This window comes from Marmota marmota, unplaced genomic scaffold, assembly GCF_001458135.2.
Source record: "Marmota marmota marmota unplaced genomic scaffold, marMar, whole genome shotgun sequence".
NCBI lineage: Eukaryota > Metazoa > Chordata > Mammalia > Rodentia > Sciuridae > Marmota > Marmota marmota.
In genome coordinates this window covers 58,173,591-58,194,252 of record NW_025999900.1, presented here as the reverse complement: position 1 = coordinate 58,194,252, position 20,662 = coordinate 58,173,591, and the positions used below count along the sequence as shown (strand labels likewise).

Below are 20,662 nucleotides of genomic sequence, written 5' to 3'. Positions count from 1 at the left end.
GAGCCAAACCTTTTAGATGAGTTTGTGCTCTGACCTATTATTAGTATAACTTGTTTCACTGTAAGAGAATTGTTTACATCATAGAAATACATATAAATAATTCACATGGAATCACATTAATGCCCATATGCATATTAGGTTTAACAGAAGGAATTACATTTCTAAGGAATTAGAGCTGCATCCTAGCCTCTAAAAATATTTTATCTTTGTACTTTTCCAACACAGTCAATTTCAAATCATATTTGAAAATAAGCAAACAATGTGATGTATATTTATTATTCCTTAAGAACAAGATCTTTTCTGAACAATTTCAAATCATTTTGATTCAATTAATAGTAGCTATTTTATTTGTGGCTTCCCAATTCTCATAGAATTGTTAAAAAGGGAGATTACACAAAATGCTTAGTAGAGTACCTAGCACACAGTACATGCTTGATAAATGTTAGATATCAATATAATTGCGGTGACTTCATTAAACTACTTACCCACCTTAATACTTCCCTGAATTCCTTTAACTGATTATCTGGGACTTCTGTTCTGATGGCTTCCAGCCATTCTGGCATAATACACTCCCACACTGATTGGCTGATCACATTGTAGGGGATCAGGCAAAGGATCCGGTTGAGACCTTCCTTCAGCTGAGTGACTGTGCTACACGACTTATCCCAGTATCCACCAACCTGGTGGGGTTTTCACAACCACAGGGGAAAAGAACAAAACACTCCTGTTACAATCATACTCAAGAACTTCCTAAAGGAAATGGGTACACAGAAAGGCCAGAGCCTATAACATCGGAGTTCTTGGCCAAGAATATTCAGTGAGATTTGTAAGAATCTACAACTGAACATTAGGATCCATTAGTAGTAAAGGAAAACATAGTTACAAATAGGTCAAATATTGATCACAGGTTGAATTTGAACTATTCTACTTTGTACTTTCCAAATCACAATGACAATTAGAAAGATTTCTTCCTAACATCATTGAAAATACTATGGAGCATTGTTATCTCTAAAGCTTGATAAATTCCTTATAGCATGTGCAGTTACACCTTGCTTCAGAGAAATACGGTTTTCTACTACAACACACTTCTTATTATAGATTTTTTTTTCCAGAAAACATAGTCCTTATTCTTCTAAAAATTATCTTGCAGTATTTTATTTTTTGTAATTCCTCATTTTTTCAGGTTATGGTTTTCAGTAGAGTTCTTTTTTCTCTAAGCTGCAAATTCTGCCACAAATTTTTCCTAAGAATGTTTTGAGGCTGGTTGAATTAGTGAATAAAAAGATGCATTTTGTAATGATCAAGATAGTACATCAACTTCCTAGAGGAGGAAAAAAATGTAATCATAAATTTACAAATATAAGTTGTTTTAACTCTGATGTTAAAGATACTATATTTCTCTTATAAAAGTAACAAAGGGTTAACCATTGACAGTTCCCGAGTCTTTACCATGGAAGATAAGGTTTATAGGAAATCATCTTATTTTAAATGAATCCAATTTTTTTCTGTGTGTTTTTGGTTTTTTGTTTTATTTGTTTGTTTTTAGGCTGTGCAAATTGAACCCATGACCTAGCACAAACTAAGAATGCACTCTACCTCTGAGTTACATAACCCCTGCCCAATGACTCCAATTTTAAATGTTTAATGATTATATCTAGAATTCTAGATTATTTAAAAAATTAACCAATTCTATTTTAAAACTCAAATATCTATCTGGTGTCATGCTGATCAAAATCCCAGATGATTAGCTATTTTCAGAAAATGAATTTATTTCTGGGATTTTTATTGTTGCTGTTAATTACAGATAGACTTCAAAGAGCTGACATTGGTAATGTTGAGAACCTGGAATGTATTGTTATGGAGTTTCCTTTGCATTGTAACTCATGGTTAAGCCATGTAAAGACTTGGTTTTGAATCAAATTTTAGAATGCCTTTGGAGATCCTAAATTGTCAATGGCCAGATTATAGATCATTTTATTTGGAAAAACTGTCACGATCAAAAAGATTTTTAAGGGGTAAGGTCAGGACATGGGAGCATGAGGGCTGGCTTGGTGCTTGCTGGCCCAAGGCCAGCACAGGTATGGGAAGCCAGCACAAGATTTAGGATCTAGGGCAGGAGCCAGCAGGAAGGCATCATCCAGGCAGGTGCAGCTGTGGCTGCTGCTGCTGCTGCTCCTGCAGGCAGCAGGCACTGCACAGTCTTGCCTCTGCCACCCTCCAGGCCAGACCCGCTACTGGCCCTTGTTGGGCAATCAGCTGTGCCATTGGGGTACAGGATGTACCCCTGGACTCATGAGTGCTTGTCCCTAATGGATTTGCCCAAGAGTTTGATTGGCACAGTGTGGATGATGTCAACTATGACAGTGTCACCAGGAGTTTGATTGGCACAGTGTGGATGATGTCAACTATGACAGTGTCACCAGGAACATCCCCTAGTACTGAAGCTCCTGTTGGAACACACCAGCCCCAGTGCCAGGGCAGATCTGACCAACATCAAGAGGAAGGGCACAGGACCCTCCACCCTGTTCTGGAGCAACAGCATGTAAGGGAGTTCACAGGCTACTGGTTTGGGAGTATGTCCACCAGTAAGGCATTCCCAATGACACCTGCAAGAATTACTAGGCCAAGGGCCAGCAGTTAGATATGGTTAGCCAGTTGGAATATGCACTAAAATGAGAGTTCCATGCCATTCAGAGCTGTGCCTTCTGAAAAGTGAGTGACGGCAGATCCCTCTCTGGGAAGAACACGATGCCAGAAATCTATACAAATGGTCCCATCAGCTGTAGTATAATGCTAACAACCCCAGAGATATTTGTGTCCAACTCTGTAACAAGGCCTACATAATCAATCTCATTTTTGTGGCTCAGTGGGATGTCAACAACAGGACCAAGTACTAGATGGTCTGTAATTCACAGTGGACCCTGGGCAAGAGAGGCTGAATAAGGATAACACCTGACTCCTATAAAGATGGAAAGAACACCAGTTAACAACTTTATTATTGAGGAGTACTGAACAGTTGGGGACCCAATTTTTTAAGTCAGATGTCTCTGGAAGAACAGTTGTTTTGTTTTGTTTTTAAAGAAATGATATCATGAACTATAACCAGAGGATCCTATGGCAATATGCACCAGCCTGGTTAGTAGAACTGGGGTGATGGACTATATACCAACACTGTACAGCTAGCAGTGACACTAAGCAGCCAGAAGAGGTGGCAACACGAGGACCTATGTGGCTGAAAGGACATTCCTGAGAATAAGCTGAAAGGGAGATGACCTCTACACCTGCACAGGACTAGTCCTCCTCCACAAAGACCACAGCCAGCCAGCTACCTAGCAAGCAAGCTACCTAGCAGACAGGAAATTGTGGGACCAATAGAAGGTTTGATACTTTGTATTTGGTAACTGTAGTCTGTAACAGCATTTCTATAACATGTATACTCAGAAAAATTAGAAATTATATCCCATCTATGATTGATATATCAAAGTGCATAAATGCATTCTACTGTCATGAATAACTAATTAAAACAAATTACAAAAATTAATAAAAATAAATAAAAGAAAAAAGGAGGTAAAATAGTTCAGACATCACCAATTCTTATGTTACCTTGAAATCAATGGGGGGAAGAGAGCAGTAACTTGGAATTCCCCAAGTGAGGAATAAAAGATCCAACTTCAGGGGCTGGGGCCATAGCTCAGGGGAGCTCTACATTACTTGCCTAGTATACACAAAGCCCTGGGTTCAATGCCCAACACTGGGGGCAAACACACCACTTTAGACAAAGAAAATAAATAAAAGTATTTTTAGAGAGCACTTACTGAACAAATGTCCTTTTGTCCATATAAAAGAATCAAATGGAAAGAACAAAACAAAAAAGCACCATGGCTAGTCGAAAAGACTCCCTCAACAAAATTAAAGAAGAGAAATCAAATTTAGAGCTAAAATTAAGATCCACACCCACTACAAACTTCCCTGCACGCCTTTCCTACAAATGATCCAGCTGAAGGCTGAAGTTCAAGTTCTGATAGAAACTGTTCTAGAAGCCTTCCCTAGAAGGTTAACTGAACTACAGTAAAACTGCTCAGAGGGCAGCAACACATTCTAAAGGCTTTGTTAAACAATTTATAAAAACATTCCCAAAACATAGAGCTCTAAATCCAAAAGCCCCAGAATATAGGAATCTTCATTTCTATATCAGTGGGAAATTTTTTCTCTGATATAAAGAAACAAATTCAAAATAATTTAGTTGGATGAGCAGGCCATCCCCTTAATGTTATTATTGAGGCCACCACCCAATTCTTTGAAGAATTAAAAACAACTGTCCTGGCTGGGGTTGTGGCTCAGTGGTAGAGTGCTTGCCTAGCACATGTGAGGCCCTGGGTTCGATCCTCAGTACCATGTAAAAATAAATAAAATAAAAGTATTATGTCCAATTACAACTAAAAAATAAATATTAAAAAAAAACCCCAACAACTGTCCTTGCCTTACTGACTTTATAAAAACAGAAATGTGGCTCTAGGAGTAACCCTGAGCCACCCATCTTTCTTACCAATATCAAACTTCTGCTGTTCATCACACAATACTTGCAGATACTGTAAAAAGTTTGGACAAAAAGGAACTTTCCTGCCCTAAGGGAGAAGAAAAGTTCAAATAGTAGCTGCCCTACGCCTCTGCCTGCTTAGTCAGCCACCCTGAGACCTCACATCAACTAGCCCTCAGCCTGGCTATAAGACCTGCAGGCTCTCAGGGCGGGTAATTTCGACTGCCCTTAAAAATGCCTCCTTGTAAAAGCTCAACAGTACCCTGAGAATTCACTGTTTGTTCCACACAAAACTTGGTAACTGGCAAACATGCCCCTGACACACCCAGAGCAGGCACTTTAGACATCTCCTACAGAACCTGAGAGCCTCTTTAAAATGCAGACTCCAAGGGAAAGAACTCTGGCTTAAGCCCCAGAATTAGGCCCGTTACTTTACTGCACTACTGCGTCTTGACATAAAATATGAGAAATTAATTTTTCCTGATACACACCAATTAATACCCTTAATACTTTGGGGGGGGGATTGAATGCTGGGATGTTACTGGGATTGAATGCTGGGATGATTTACTACTGAGCTACACCCCCAACCCTTTTACCCTTTTAGCTTTTTGAGATAGAGTGTTATTAAATTTCTTAGGGTCTCACTAAGTTGTCTAGGCTGGCCTCAAACCGATGATCTTCCTGCCTCAACCTCCCGAGTCACTGGGATTACATGTGCCACCATGCCCAGAACACTTAAATTTTAAAACCCAGTGCCTTTTTCCTTAGTTCATCTCAGAAAAATTAGCCTATCTATTCAGGGATGAAATCTACCAAATTATGCTATATCCATGTACAAACATACCACAATGAATCCAACTTGTATATACAATGGGGATTATATATATATATATATATATATATATATATATATATACACACATTCACGCACATATATGCATATGTGTGTATATATATACATACACACACAAAATGGGGATTATATATATGAGTGTGTATTTATATGTGTGTATATATGTATACACCAATGAAAAATGAATTTAATAAATAAATAAAAGAACTTGGGGGCAAAAAAAAAGACTACCATAAATAGTACATTGTTTAGGTAGAGATGGGGTTACAGAAGTGAGGTGTATTCATGGGGAAAAAAATAGCTTCTCTAGACTAAAACAACCACCTGAGGTTTAGCACACCTCCCTGAGACTACATATCGGCAAATAAAAAGAGTTAAAGGTCTCTCTGACAAATATTGGTTAAAAAAAAAAAAAAAGCTTTAGCCGTTGCATTGAACAGGGAAGGACTTATTCCATCTGCAAGAATACAATTCAAATAAAAGTCAGACAAAGATGAAGACCAAACCTTACACAAACTAGTGAGTCTGTACTCCTTTGAAAGTTGCAAGGTCTCTATTTTGTCTCTCTATATGTCTTTGTATAGACATTATGTATATGTGGACTCTCTTCTTACCTCTAGCTACTAGTACTGCCAAATTATTTATAAAATCCTTTACAAGACAGCCCTATTATAAATAGGTTTCAAAAATTAAGTGCTTATACAAGTTAAATATTCCTAAAAGTCTCAAAAACATAGGAACTGACTCAAATGTGTTAAGTTTATGTGATCTGTGTAAATCTTTGGTAAATAAAACTCGTTTAATATTGTTGGTTTAATAAAAGCAACTGTTTTTCAGAATTATTAGCACTGCATATGATAAACATTATATTTTTAATCTTCTTGAGTTTACTAGTCAAATACATTAATGTATTTAGATGTTCAAGACTGCACAGATTTGCTGGGCGTGATAGTGCACACCTGTAATACCAGTGGCTCAGGAGGCTGAGGCAGGAGAACCAGCAAAAGTGAGGTGCTATGCAACTCAGTGAGACCCTGTCTCTAAATAAAAATATAAAAAAGGGCTGTCCAATATCTAAAATGTTCTCAACTACTGTTCTCTGGACTCAGAAACTAGATTTATAATTTACTACAATCATTAATCTTTGTTTTGCTTTTTTGTTCCTCATGCTAATCTATGCTTTTTCCCGTGTGCAGATCTCTTACCTCACATTTCCTAACTAGAAGCTTCTCTCCACAGCAATCTACCTAGCTTCTTTTTTAAGTGTGAAAATTCAAGGGAAGTTTCAGAGGAAGAAAGGTGAGGATCCACTCAAACGCCCAGAATTGGCATCAAGATTATTTTAAAGTGAAAACATTTGAGCTAAAGAAGGAACAGAAAGAAACCTTATCTGAATTTCTAATATTGAACTAAAACAAAGTCCAGAAAATAAACCTCCCTCCCAAGGGAGTTTCCTATGAATTCAGCTGCCATACAGACAGGCCACTTCCTGCCCATCTGCAGTAGTGTCAAAAAAATAAAAAATAAAAAAATTTCCAAAACATCTCAGCAACTCCTAAAAAAAAAAAAAAAAAAAAAAACCCCTTTGTTTGGTTTGCTATATAAATCTTTTATTTCTGTCTATTCGGGGAGTAATTCATCATTGAGTACTCCCACATGTACTCATAAACAAACCGTGTCTTCTCTACTGTTACTCTATTATCAGTTAACTTTCAGACCACCAAAAACTGGACCCAATTAAGAAAAGTTTTCCTATTAACATAATAATTTCTTCTCATATTCCTGGGTTGGATCACACCAATTCTTCACCACTCTAAGAGAAATAATAATAGAAAACATATTAACACAGGCAAAGAATTCCAGCAAATGGGAAATTTCCATTATGTAAAAATTCAAATTTATAATTGAGTCAGTAGGTGGCACCAAAGAAAAAAGAAGTATATCTGGATAAATGCACACATCACTGAGTCCTGGAAATCAAATAAAAGCTACTCCTTCAGATGGTCTGTGTTCTGTTTTATCCTTAAGTGTCCTATTTCAATGCAGTTTTAAATTGAAAATTGCCTAAAGGTCTTTTTGAATGGAAACAAAAAAATTACAAATAAAACTTAAAAACTACTTAGAGGGCTGGGGCTGTAGCTCAATAGTAGAGCACTTGCCTAACATGTCTGAGGTACTGGGTTCAATTCTCAGCATCACCTATAAATAAAATGAATAAAATAAAAGTACATCAACATCTAAAAAATATATTTAAAAAATACTTGGAAAAAAATTTCATGTATTCCTGCCAAAAACTGATTTTGGGCATCTATTTTTTCTGGGTTACACACAAATTATATCATATTGAAAATATATGAGGTGCTCTCAGCTGTACATCTGCAACCTGTGATCCACTAAGAGAAGCAAAAGGTACTCACAGAGAAATCTGCCCCCTAAACTGGGAAAATAGAAGTGTTCTGGCAGTCTCTGAGCAGTTTTGGAATTTCAAATGGCAGTGCAGGAACTGTACCACCGTCTTTAGAAATATACATGGTACCACAGAAAGTCCCTCTTCTTCAATAGTAGCCTTTCCACAGACTAAGCCAGGAAAGGACTAAGCCCTAGCAACCCCACAGAAAAAGCTGTGAATGCTGTTGGTTGTTTTTTGGTACCAGGGATTGAACCTAGATGCCCTTTACCACTGAGCCACATGCCCAGACCTTTCTGTAATTAATTTAGAGACAGGGTCTTGCTGAGTTGCTTAGGGCCTCATTAAATTGCTGAGGCTGGTTTTGAACTCTCGATCCTCCTGCCTCAGCCTCCCAAGCCACTGGGATTACAGGCATGTGCCACCACTCCAGGCTGGTTGTTTCTTAAAAGATATATTCAGCAATGTCAAGAGAGAATGCTTTCTTAAATTCTTAAAGATACCTCAAAAATCCATTTTGCCATTCATTCTTCCATATCCCAAACCAACATCAAAGCAGCACATCACAGAAGATGCACTTATTAAACTTCTTTGGCTATTGGTCAGAATTAAAAAGATGAAAGAGAGATGCTACTCCTCTGTCCACAATGACAACATTCTGACAGTCAAGGTGGTGCTTCTCCCTGAGCCCTCCTCCCTAACAAGGTTCAAGCTATTGGCCTCCACTTACCCTGGCAAATTCCATGGGTTTGGGAAGAAGGCACATGACCATGACATCAAAGCGAACATCACATACTGTCTTCAACCACTTGGTGACAAACTGTGGCTTCAGTTTTTCTACCAAGCTTCCAACTTCATCATCCATCATGTATGCTGTGGAGTGAAACCACTGAAATACCATGGCCACCAGCCGGGCCAAACTTTCTGTAGGCGTGTTCTCACTGGGTGTGCACAGGCTCACCTGGGGCAGAAAGAGTAGACACTTGTTCAGTCTCCGTCCTTCATTACAAAATTACTGCATGTACATTTACAGGCAAAAAAAAAAAAATGTTCCAGAAAATCTATTTGAAACAGGCAGTTTTATAAATGATGATCATTTATCCAGAAATTATGTTCCTCTCTACAGGGACAGATGGAGTGCAACAATAATGTCCCCTCAAGATTCTGCCTTCCAATAGCATTTTTTTCCTACAAGAAATCTATTACATAACCTAGCTAGATAATGCTTCCAAAAATTAAGTCCATGAAGTGCTATTTCATGAATATCTTCAAAGAAAAATAATATACATACATTTCATTTCTAACATGATCAGATTTAGGTAAGAATTTTGTAGCAGTAATAATTCTAATACTTTGAGGCCCCTACTTTATTACCATATTATAAGTAGATTTTTTTTTAAAAAAATCATTTATTCATTCATTTGGAGATAATCTTTTATTCAGTATTGTAGCAGGGTACAAGAATACAAAAAGTAAAGAAAGCACTGCCCCTGCCCTCAGAGTTCCCAGCAATAGTAGCCATGGTATTATTAGATAACAAGTTCTTGGAAGCAAGACATGCAAAATCAACAATTAAATCCCAATTTGGTAAAGACTTTTTCAGGAAACTGTGTGCAAGCATAAAAGAAACACATCACTATGGAGACTTAATCCATGTCTGTAGCCAGCAAAATAAATTAATAAATAAAAGCCTGCTTTCTCTGCACAATCAGTGCATTTGGCTGGCTTCAGGTTTTAGATCTATATGGTTAATCTCCACTGAATAAGAGTTGCAATGGAATCAGTCAGTTGCTATCACTGATTCCTTGTGTAAGTTTGGCTGTGATTTCTGTAGTTTACAAGAACCTGACTTAAATATACATAAAGCTCCATAGAAACGGCTTTCAAGAAAAATTTCATGTACATGAAAGAAAGGATGTAAGTTATCTGTAAATTATGTTGAACCCAGTACTTTACAATCCATACTAGCAAGTTTCCCATTTGCACCTTGTCAAGAAAGTGTATTTCAACCAGGCAAGGCCGTGACATTGCAGGTTTCAATGCCTGAGTGTTTATTAAAGTCAACCAGGGAGCTTTTTAAAACATTTCCAGAACTATAGGTAAGATCTAGACACTGTTAGTTTTTAAACATTTTCTTAGGTAAATCTAATGGGCAACCCAGAGCTGACAGCCACTGCACCTCAAAGTATACAACCCTAAGATTAATTTATAAGCACTAAGATAATTTTTCAATATTTAGTATTTACTCCTTTCAAAAGAACAGGAGAAATCCCTCATCAGTGCAATAAAAAACAAGAAAGCAGAGAATAGTTAACTTCTTTTTCTTACTAAGAACCATATTCCAAATTGACTAAGCAGCCTCTGGTCGTGTTTATCATCGTCCTTGTTATCAAAGTCAGCATTATCCAGGGAATGGTGGGAAGAGGAGAGGCCCAGCTGCCGCCGGCGATTCAACTCATGTTCCCGCTGCTCAGCATGGAACTCGGCTTCTTTCAATAAGCTGACAAAATGGGGTGATTTCAAATTAGATTATGGAAAAACACACTGCAAATCATAACCTATCCAGAGCAATTAATTCAAGCATCACAGATCACCTCCTTTAAATTGGTGTGAATTACTCCAAGAAGCCTAATTTCATTTTTTTTTTTTTACTATTTTATACTCTATTCCCATTTCAAAGATGAACAAACAAACTGAGGCACAACCAGGCTACTGCCTCCCATCAATTATAAAAAAGCAGAACTGATGTCTCTAATTTCTGGTTCACCAACCATCCTACTGTGAGTCCATTCTTCTTCATGTCTACCATGAAGGCCATGTAGATAGGAAATGTATGATACAAGGAGAAACTGAGCACCTGTATCCAAATGGAAAAATATTCAATATTTGGTATTCAAAGACCTGAAAGTAATACAATGAAGACTCCTTTTCAATTTGCTAAACAAATAACAACTTTAAAAATAATAATGTTGATAAGGGTTTAGCAAAAACTAATAACTTCATATACACTGTTGGCATTGTAAATTCATATACATGCTTTGGAAAGCAATTTAGTAAATTATCAAGAACAATTAAAATATTCAGACCCTTTGATTAGTTAACCCACATCTGGTAATCTACCCTAAGAAAATAAAGGAAGAACATTATGCACAAACATATTGAAGAGTTCTTTATAAAATTTGAAAAATTAGATGCAATCTAAATATCTAATGGTGGAAGTAAATAAGTTATATCTAGATGAATATGATGTATTCACTAAAAAGTGATAAATACGGAACTTCACAACGCTGAAAGAGCTAATTATATAATGTTGTATCAAAAAGAGCGGCAGATTCACTGTGATTAGAGTTATATAAATAAAACTTGAATTTGAATGAAACTAGATGATGTGCAAAACTAACCATTATGACAGTATGGCTGTTTGGTTTTGTTTGTTTTGTTTTCTATTTCCAAACTTGTCTTGATGCTTGATTTAACAAACATTTCTACTCTGTGTCAACCGCTGGGATAAGAGAAATAGAAAAGACCCTCTCTGTCCTTAAAACTTACATTCTAACAGTGGTGTTTTTGTTTTGTTTTTAATCTTGCTTCCTTGGATATTACATATATTTTTAAAAGAATAAGAAGAACAAGTATAGAGATTATCATTTCAAATGCTGATTTCTCCTTCATCTAATAGAAGGAGAAAACCCCTGTAGCCTTCAGATCAGGCCCTGTCTCAATTCCTGGGCCTCAAGCTTGACCCCAGTACCACAGAACTTGGAGTCCTTCCCCCACTTCTCACTCACATGCAAAAGATTTGTTCCTGTGGCTTTGCTGCCCTCCTGACTGGCTAATGCTGCTGTCACTCAAGGCAGGCATCCCTATCTCTGATGAGGTCTCCAGTTACCTATTACCCCTGGCTCAGGGCTGTCATTGCTCACTAGAGTGGTTCACAATTACAAACTTGTAAGTTCTTCTAGTCCCTGCCTGAGTAATTAGAAGACAATTCTGTCTCTCAAGTGCCTAGTGCAATGCCTGGCCTGTACCTGGCATTGGACAAAAATATTTATTGAATTCACAATTGAAAGCATCATCGTGTCCACTCTGCAGGAAGGTGAGCTGCTAGACTGCGGGCATCTGAACTTGGGTTGGATGTAAGCTTCTCGGTGCACCAAGGTCAGTGCGGACGCAGGACTGAATAAGAATTGCAATGGAATCAGTCAGAGACACCTCTGGCTAGCTGCGTTACCTAATCACCGCCTCCACTGCGCAGACCAGCTCCTCGGCACCGCACTCCCGCGTGTTGATCGGGGGCGGCGAGGTCTGATAGAGGTGGGTCTCCGCCGCGGCCCCCACCTCATTACTGTGATGATTCGAGTGGCATCTTTTGCAGTACCGAACAGGCCTGTTTCCGTGACGACCGCAGCACCCTGCGGAAAAGCAGGTGACGACTGCTCTTCTAACGTGGGAACTGCAGTTCTAGAAGCAGAAGTGGTGAAATCAGTTAAAAACTGATCCCTTAGGTAAACTTGGCTAAGAACTAAACTAATGGGAAACTTAAGGGACCACCGGAAGTTAACAGCTCATTTCAAAGTACTGCTGGTTTCCAAAATGCAGGTTATTCTCTAATCAGTTAGATTCCAGTTGTAGTCAAAAAGAAAGGTGAAAGGTGTCTTCTAGTGAGAGGGTAAGATACATTCCAGAGATCAGTAGAACTGTACTGAAAAGCCAGGGGATGAGGACACCTTCAGGATTATTTGGAGTTAATGATTCAAGAGTTTTCAACAGAAATATAAAGAAAAATTAGAACTGTGGTTTAGAGAGAGCACATCAGAGTAGGAAAGGAAGAATTTAACTCCCGGAATAAACTCTTTCAAAATTATTTTATCCACCACTGGAAGAGCAGATTTCTACAGCAGCTAGTCTGTCCTTGTTGCATTCAAGGACAGGAAGGGGCCGTGCTGTGCTGAGTTGATGGCCCTAAAGCAAGCCTCTCACTCTCACCAACACACTCTGAAGACCTGAAGAACGTGTCAGTGGACACTACAGGACATGCCAAAACACAGCCAGAACCGTTCACAGAATCAGCTGCTGAAATCAACCACAGGAAGCATCAACAGATGAAGTGATGGTGTGGTGGGGGGGTGGGAGTCGGGTGGTGCAGCAAATAGATTCCTAAGCTCAGGGGGCTGTTGTCAGAGCTGCCCTGACAGGAGGCCAGAAATTAGGCAGCATCCAAGGAAAGCAATCTGAGGACCAGGCAGGACACTCCGACATCAAAAACAAATGGTCAAAAAAACACATGCCTTGAGCCTGTTATGATGCTTCCACCACATGTTCAATGTCAGAGCTCTTCAGCCTTTCAATGGTACTTGTAAAGATGTGAACACTTCTGGGACATGTCATCTTTAAGAACTCAGAGGTTGGCAAAGCTTTGAGAACGCTCCAGAACAGATATCCCCATGGGAGATGGAAAGAAGAAAGCAAGCCCAAAACCTACATAGAACTGTCGACACTAATGAATCGTCATGGGAACCACCATCTCAAAGCAAAGTTTGATACACTTTGATCATAAGGCTGCTGACTCTGGATCTAGTGCTAGAAACTCAGTTCCAAATAGGAAACAGACCAATACATCATCAGCCCCTGTATTTTACAAAATATCAAGCTCTTCATCGGGTAGCTACATCTTTATTGTCTTAAGAGTTTAAAATATTTCTAGTGTATTTTCTTTTTACTAATAATTCTGGGGGGGAAAAATCATTTGTTGTGACTCCTAAAAAAAATCATTTGTTGTGACTCCTTATCTTCTTTGGCATCCAAATCAGCCTGAATGGATTGTTTTTCCTGAGATCAACATCTCTTTCACCTCACAGTTTCCCTTTGGAAGTACATGAATTATTGGTTTGGGGCTCCTTCTGTTCACCCACCAAACATACCACTCTACCAGCTGAACCACATGTATCAGGATGTATTCTGGTGTTGATTTTTTTCCTCTCAGTTAGTTATGTTTATTGCACAACCCTCCCCCTAAAATATAGGGAGGATTTCCTATACTGAAATCTTAACCTCCAGGGTGATGATATTAGTAGTGGGGCCTTTAAAAGGTAATTAAATGGTCACGAGGGCTACACTGCATGACTGGAAATAGTGGCCTTTTAAAAGAGGTCCAGGAGAGCAAGTTCATTCCCATTTCACGAGAGGAGGCAACAAGAGGTACCACGTATGAGAAACAGGCCCTCACCAGACATTAAATCTGCTGAGGCTTGTTTGTAAGCACCCAGTCTATGGTATTGTGTTGTGGCAGCCCAGAGAGACCAAGACAGTGATAATTAGTCTTTAGTCCTACAGGAGTTCCACTGTTACATAAACAAGAGGATGTGGACATGAGTTAGTTGGCAGTTATTGGCTATATATAATATGACCCTGAGTTAAGGTCTACTAGTTCCCATCCTATTTTCTACTGCCCAAATGCCATCCAAATCCTAATATCATTTCCAAATTTTCTGACTTTTTGCTATAGATTTCTTGATTCACTATGTACAAGAAAGGGAACTTTTCTTATTATAATTATTTATGATCAGTGTGACATTTTGCTATGGCTTATGTAGAATGGACAATTCAGATATACAAAGAAAGGGAAATGTCCACAACCCTTCCAAAAGATTGAGTTATATAAATAAAGATGACATCAGAAAGAAATCCAGTAGGTTCATAGATGTATTATGGATACAACAAGAAAATATGAGATGTCCATTATATACCTAGCATAACACTTATTCCTCAAATAAATGCTTACTTGTGGCCATTACTGTTGACCAATTGCCCATTTGCTTTTTCATTTTGTCCTACTGTTTGTGTTCACCCATATTCAAACAGCAGACAGTGACTCCTTATGTCATGCCTTATTCTAGTCCCTGTTATCTAGAGGCCCTTCCAACTTTTTTTAACCAATAGATAGAGTCTATTTCCCCTCCTCCTGAATCTGAGATGGCCTTGGGACTAGCTTTTAACTACTGGAATATATCAGATGTGACAGTGTGTGACTTCAAGCTTCTGTGTCAAGAGGTCTTGTACCCACCACTCTTGCTCTCTTGGGACACTGCTGCCTTGTAGGAACTATCAAGACTAGCCTCCTGGGGATGAGATACCTCAAGAAGAGAGGGTGTTCCAGCCCTTCCAGCAATCCCAGCTGATGCCCCAGACATGAGGGTTAGGATATCTGGGGCCAGCCAACTCCCAGCCTGCCCACTGAATGACAATGCTTGCACATATGAGTCTGGACAAGACCAGAAGAATTGCCCAGTTAATCCAGGTCAAATTTCCAGTCTATAGAATTGTGAACACAAATAAGTAGCTATTATAACAAGATGATATGTTTTTTATGCCATAATAGAAAATATCTCCAGAAGTAAGGTGCAGCCATAGCATAAGTTAAAAATATGTAGCATTGGTGTTGGAACCAGGCAGCGGTGGAATCTAGAAAAGCAGTCAAACATGAAATGATGCAAACTGGAAGAGGTTTAAAAAGGCAGTGAGGAAAATGGTCTTTGGAAGCTAGAAAAAGGAAACCTGTATTTTATAGCATGTATACATCACTGTAGAGCATGCCACTCTGAGACTCAGAGGTATAAGTCTCACCATCCTCTCCATTAAATAGTAGGGATTCTAAGAATCTTAAAGGCATTATTCCCAGTTGCCTCACAGACTCAACAATATAAAAGAATTTATCTCAGACAGGTTTGTGCATTTAACTTGTACCTACTGAAGTAGGTTTATAAACTGCTACATTAAAGGCCACAATGTTTTTAATGCAATTATATCAATGTGGACTGAAAGAAATACATACTGAGAGCCTCAAAAAAAGATGTTTTTGAAATTCCACATTTTTGTGATGAAAAAGTAAACTAATATGACTACTTAATTGTAAAACAGGCTACTTTTTATAGGAAAAAAGATGGGTATCTCCCAGACAGTGGCGCTAACAGCCAAGAAATCAACTCCCAGGAATTTAGACTAGGGAATAACAAACAGATGCCGTGTACTCTGCTGAATCTCAGTATGACTCTCATTCCCTCATTCAGCAGAAGAGTGTTTCTACAGGAGTGATGTGGAAATAATGAGACGAATGTCCGGCAGGGTAATATACTAGACACTCCTCTCATCAATAAGTGGAGTTTATTTCCATTCCTTGAATCTGGATGGGGTTGCAACTGCTTTAATCAACAAAATACTGCAGGCTGGGAATGGCAGTACATTGCTGTAATTCTAGCTACTCAGGAGGCTGAAGCAGGAGAATCATTCAAGGCCTGCCTGGGAAACCTAGCAAGACCCTGACTCAACAATTTTTTTTTCTTAAAAGCTAGAGATGTAGCACAAAGGTAAAGCACTTGCCTAACATGTTTGAGGCCAAGAGTTCAATCCCCAGGAATGGGAGAGGAAAAAAAAAAAAAAAAACAGCATGGCAGAAGTGATGCTTATGTGACTCTCAATGCCAAAGATATGTGGTTTGCATCTGGCTATCTTGAAACATTCTCTCTAGAAGCCTCCTCATCAGGATATTCCTCCTGGAACTCTGGCCAAACCACATGGAGAGGCTCCATGTTTAGGTCTCTGGTCAACAGAACCCACTAACCATGTCTTCTAGTCATTTCATCCCATAGCCCAAACATGACCTGGAAGCCTCTAGATAATTCCAGTTCCAGGTACTCAAGTCTTCCCAGATGAGGCCCCAAACATTCAGAGACAGGTTATCTCCACTATGCCCTCTCCAAGACTCTGACCCACAGAATCTGTGAACATAATTCAGGGCTTGTTTTATGCTGCCACGTTTTGAGTAATTTCTTATTATGCCTACAAAATAAATAAATGCATATTTATTTATGTATATAAAATATTTATACATATATAAAAGATAACTAAAAGTTACTCTCTTTATCATAGCGCAACATCAATTCTAAACAGTATCAGCAACAAAATATTTCTTCCAAAAATAATTTTTATTTTGTATTAGAGCATTATAGTTATACATAATAATTGGCTTCATTTTGACAAAAGCATATATGCGTGGAATTTGATTTACCCCATTTCAGTCCCATTCTCCCACCCCCTTTGTTCTCTCCTCTCTTCCCTACCCATATTCTCCTTCCTCTATTCTAGGATCCTCTTTTCCCTCATTCATTTATTTAATTTTGATTTATGCTCTCTACATACACATAAAAGTGGAATTCACTGTGGCATATCAATTTATGCACGTGGTCATATATACTGGCTCTCCTCCCTCCCTCCTTCTTCCACTTCACTGATCTTCCCTATATCTTTAAGATAGTCAATCCACCTTTTCCCCCCTAATTTTGCCCTAGTCTGCATATGAGAGGAAACATTCAACCCTTGATTTTCTGAGTCTGGTCTTATTTCACTTAGCATGATGTTCTCCATTTCTATCCATTTACTGGCAAATGCTATAATTTCTTTCTTCTTTATGGCTAAGTAAAACTCCATTGTATATGAATACCACATTTTCTTTATCCATGCATCTAGCATCTGGGCTGGTTCCATAATTTGGCTATTGTGAATTAAGCTGCTGTAAATACTGAAGTAGCTATATTACTATCATATGCTGAGTGTAGGTCTTTGGGATCAATACTAAATAGTGGAATAGCTGGGTCATATGATGGTTCCACTCCTAGTTTTTTGGGGAATCTCCATACTGCTTTCCAGAGCAGTTGTACTCATTGCAGTCCCCACAACGATGCATGAACATATCTTTCCCCCCCACATTCTCCTCAGCATTTGTATTCTTGATAACTGCCATTCTAACTGGAGTGAGATATAATCTTGATGTGTTTTGATTTGCATTTCCCTGATTGCCAGAGATGCTGAACACCTTTTTGTATATTTGTTGGCCATTTATGTTTCTTCTTTGGAGAAAGGTCGAAGTTTAGTTCTTTGGTCCACTTATTAATTGAGTTATTTGGTTTTTTTGGGGGGAGTGTCGGGATTAAACTCAGGGATACTCAACTACTGAGCCACATCCCCAACCCTATTTTGTATTTTATTTAAAGACAGGGTCTCACTAAGTCCTTAGTGCCTCACCATTGCTGAAGCTGGCTTTGAACTTGTGATCCTCCTGTTTCAGCCTCCCGAGCTGCTGGGATTACAGGTGTGAGTTCACCATGCCCGGCTGTGTTATTTGGGTTTTTGTTTCTTTCTTTGTTTTGCTATTATACTTTTTTAGTTATTTATATATTCTGGATATTAATCAGAAGAATAGCTGACCAAGCTTTTCTCCAATTCTATAGGCTCTATCTTAACTTAATTAATCATTTCCTTTACTGTGCAGAAACTTTTTAATTTGATGGCACCCCACTTAATTATTGGCTTTATTTCTTGAACTTCAGGGTCTTCTTAAAGAAGGGAAGTTAGTGTCTGCACCAATATGATGGAGTGTTGACCCTATGTTTTCTTCTAGCAGTTGCAAAGTTTCTGGTCTAATTACAAAATCTTTGATCCACTTTGATTAGACTTTTGTGCAGGGTGAGATATAGGGATGTAGTTTCATTCTTCTACATATAGATATGCAGTTTTCCCAAAACCATTTGTTTAAAAGGCTATCTTTTCTTCAACATATATTTTTGTCATCTTGGTCAAATATCAGATGACTGTTAGGTATGTGGGTTTATCTCTGTCTCCTATTCTAGTCCATTGGCCTTCGTGTCTATTTTAATGCTGATGTCATGATGTTTTTGTTACTATAGCTCTGCAGTACAATTAGAGATCAGGCATTGTGATGCCTCCTGCATTGCTCTTTTTGCTTAGGATTGCTTTGACTATTCTGTCTCTCGTATTCTTTAAAATGAATTTTAGGGCTGTTTTTTTCTAGTTCTGTGAGGAATGTCACTGGCATTTTTATGGGGATTACACTGAATATGTATGTTGCTTTTGGTAGTATGATCATTTTGACAATATTAATTCTTCCTCTCCAAGAACACGGGAGGTCTTTCCATCTTCCAAGGTGGTCTTCAATTTCTTCCTTCAGTGTTCTTCAATTTTCATTGTAGAGATCTTTTACTTCCTTGATTAGATTAATTCCCAAGGTTTTGTTGTTTTGTTGGTTTTTTGTTTTTTGTTATTGGGAATGGGACAGTTTTCCTAACTTCTTTCTCAACATAATCAATACTGAAGTATAGGAAAGCTACTGATTTATGAATGCTGACCTTGTATCCTACTTTGCCAAATTCATTTTTCAGCTCTAGAAGTCTTCTAGTGGAGATTTTTGGGTCTTCTAGATGTAGAATCATATCATTGGCAAACAGAAAATTTGATGACCTCTTTTCCTATTTATATACCTTTAATTTCCTTATCTTGCCTGATTGCTCTGGCTGGAGTTTCAAAAACTACATTGAATAGAAGTGGTGCAAGTGGATATCCTTGTCTTGTTCCTGATTTTAGAAGAAATGTTTGTAGTTTATATTCAGTCAGTATGACATTGGCTTTGGGTTTATCATATATATCCTTTATAATGTTGAGGTAAGTTTCTTCTATTCCTAGTTTCTCCAGCATTTACAACATGAATGAGGGCTGGGTTTCTTCAAAGCCTGTTCTGCATCAATTGAGATGATTATATAATTCTTGTCCTTAATTCTATTTATGAAGTGAATCGCTTTTATTGATTTGCTTATGTTGAACCAACCTAGGATGAAACCCAATTGATCGTGGTATGTTATCTTTTTCATGTATTTTTTAATGTAGTTTCCTATATTATATTACAGAGTTTTGCATCTATATTCATAATCACTATTGATCTTTGGTCTTATTTCCTTCATGTATCTTTTTCTGGTTTTGTATCAGGGTTATAGTGGCTTCGTAGAATGTACTTGGAAGTGCTCCTTCCTTTTCTATTTCCTGGAAAATTCTGAGAAAGATTGGTGCTGGTTCTTCTTTAAAGGTCTGGTAAAACTCAGCCGACAATCCATCTGGTCCTAGAATTTTTTTTGTTGGAAGGTTTTTAATTGCCATTTCAATTTCATTATTTTATATCGGTCTGCTTAGGTTTTCTATATCTTCCTAGTTCAATCTGGACAAGTCATATGTGTCTAGAAACTTGTCAATGTCTTCTGGATTTTTCAGTTTATTGGAGTATAAATTTTCAAAATAGTTCCTAGTGATCCTCTGGATTTTAGCAGTGTGTGTGGTAATATCTCCTTTCATCTCTTATTTTGTTTATTTGAGTCTTCTCTTTCTTTTGGTTAGTTTGGCTAAGAGTTTATCAGTCTTACTTATCTTTTCAAAGAATTTGTTGCACTGATCCTGTGTATTGTTTCTTTATTCTCAATTTCACTAATTTTGGCCCAGATATTACTTGTTTCCTGTCTCTACTGATTTGGAATTAGTTCATTCTTCCTTCTCTAAAGCATGGAGGTAAAGCATAAGCTTATTTATTCTCAAATAAATCTATTTGAGATCTATTTTTTTTAATGCAAGCACTCAGTGCTATAAATTTTGCTCTTAGAACTACTCTCCTGGAGATTTTTATATGTTTTATCTCTGTTCTCATTTGTTTCAAAGAATTTCTTGATTTCTTCTCTCATTTCTTCTATGATTCATTATTTGATATTCATGTGTTTATGTGGTTTCTATTATTTTTTTCTTGCTATTGATTTCTAGTTTTATTCCATTATAATCTGATAGGATGCAAGGGATATGTCAATTTTTTTATATTTACTAAGACTTACATTGTGACCTTGAATGTGGTCTATTTTGGAAAAGATCCATGAGCTGCTGATAAGAAAGTAAATCCAGCTTTCTTGGGATGAGATATTCAGTAGATATGTGTTAGATTCATTTGATTTACAGTATTATTTAGGCCAAAGATATCTTTATT

The 20,662-nt window shown here is 37.8% G+C and overlaps 1 protein-coding gene across 16 annotated transcripts in view; it reads right to left on the bottom strand.

The window, feature by feature from the left end:
- The window catches only part of Unc79 (unc-79 homolog, NALCN channel complex subunit), a 258,968-nt gene that overhangs the window by 129,925 nt on the left and 108,381 nt on the right, over nt 1–20,662 (bottom strand). For all 16 annotated transcript variants that reach the window (XM_015495035.2, XM_048799242.1, XM_048799233.1 and 13 more), the window contains 4 exons: nt 12,029–12,258; nt 10,126–10,297; nt 8,528–8,758; nt 490–680 (listed from right to left, as the gene is read on the bottom strand). In XM_015495035.2, coding sequence (XP_015350521.1) covers nt 490–680; nt 8,528–8,758; nt 10,126–10,297; nt 12,029–12,258 — 824 coding nt within the window. The remainder of the gene's footprint in view (nt 1–489; nt 681–8,527; nt 8,759–10,125; nt 10,298–12,028; nt 12,259–20,662) is intronic.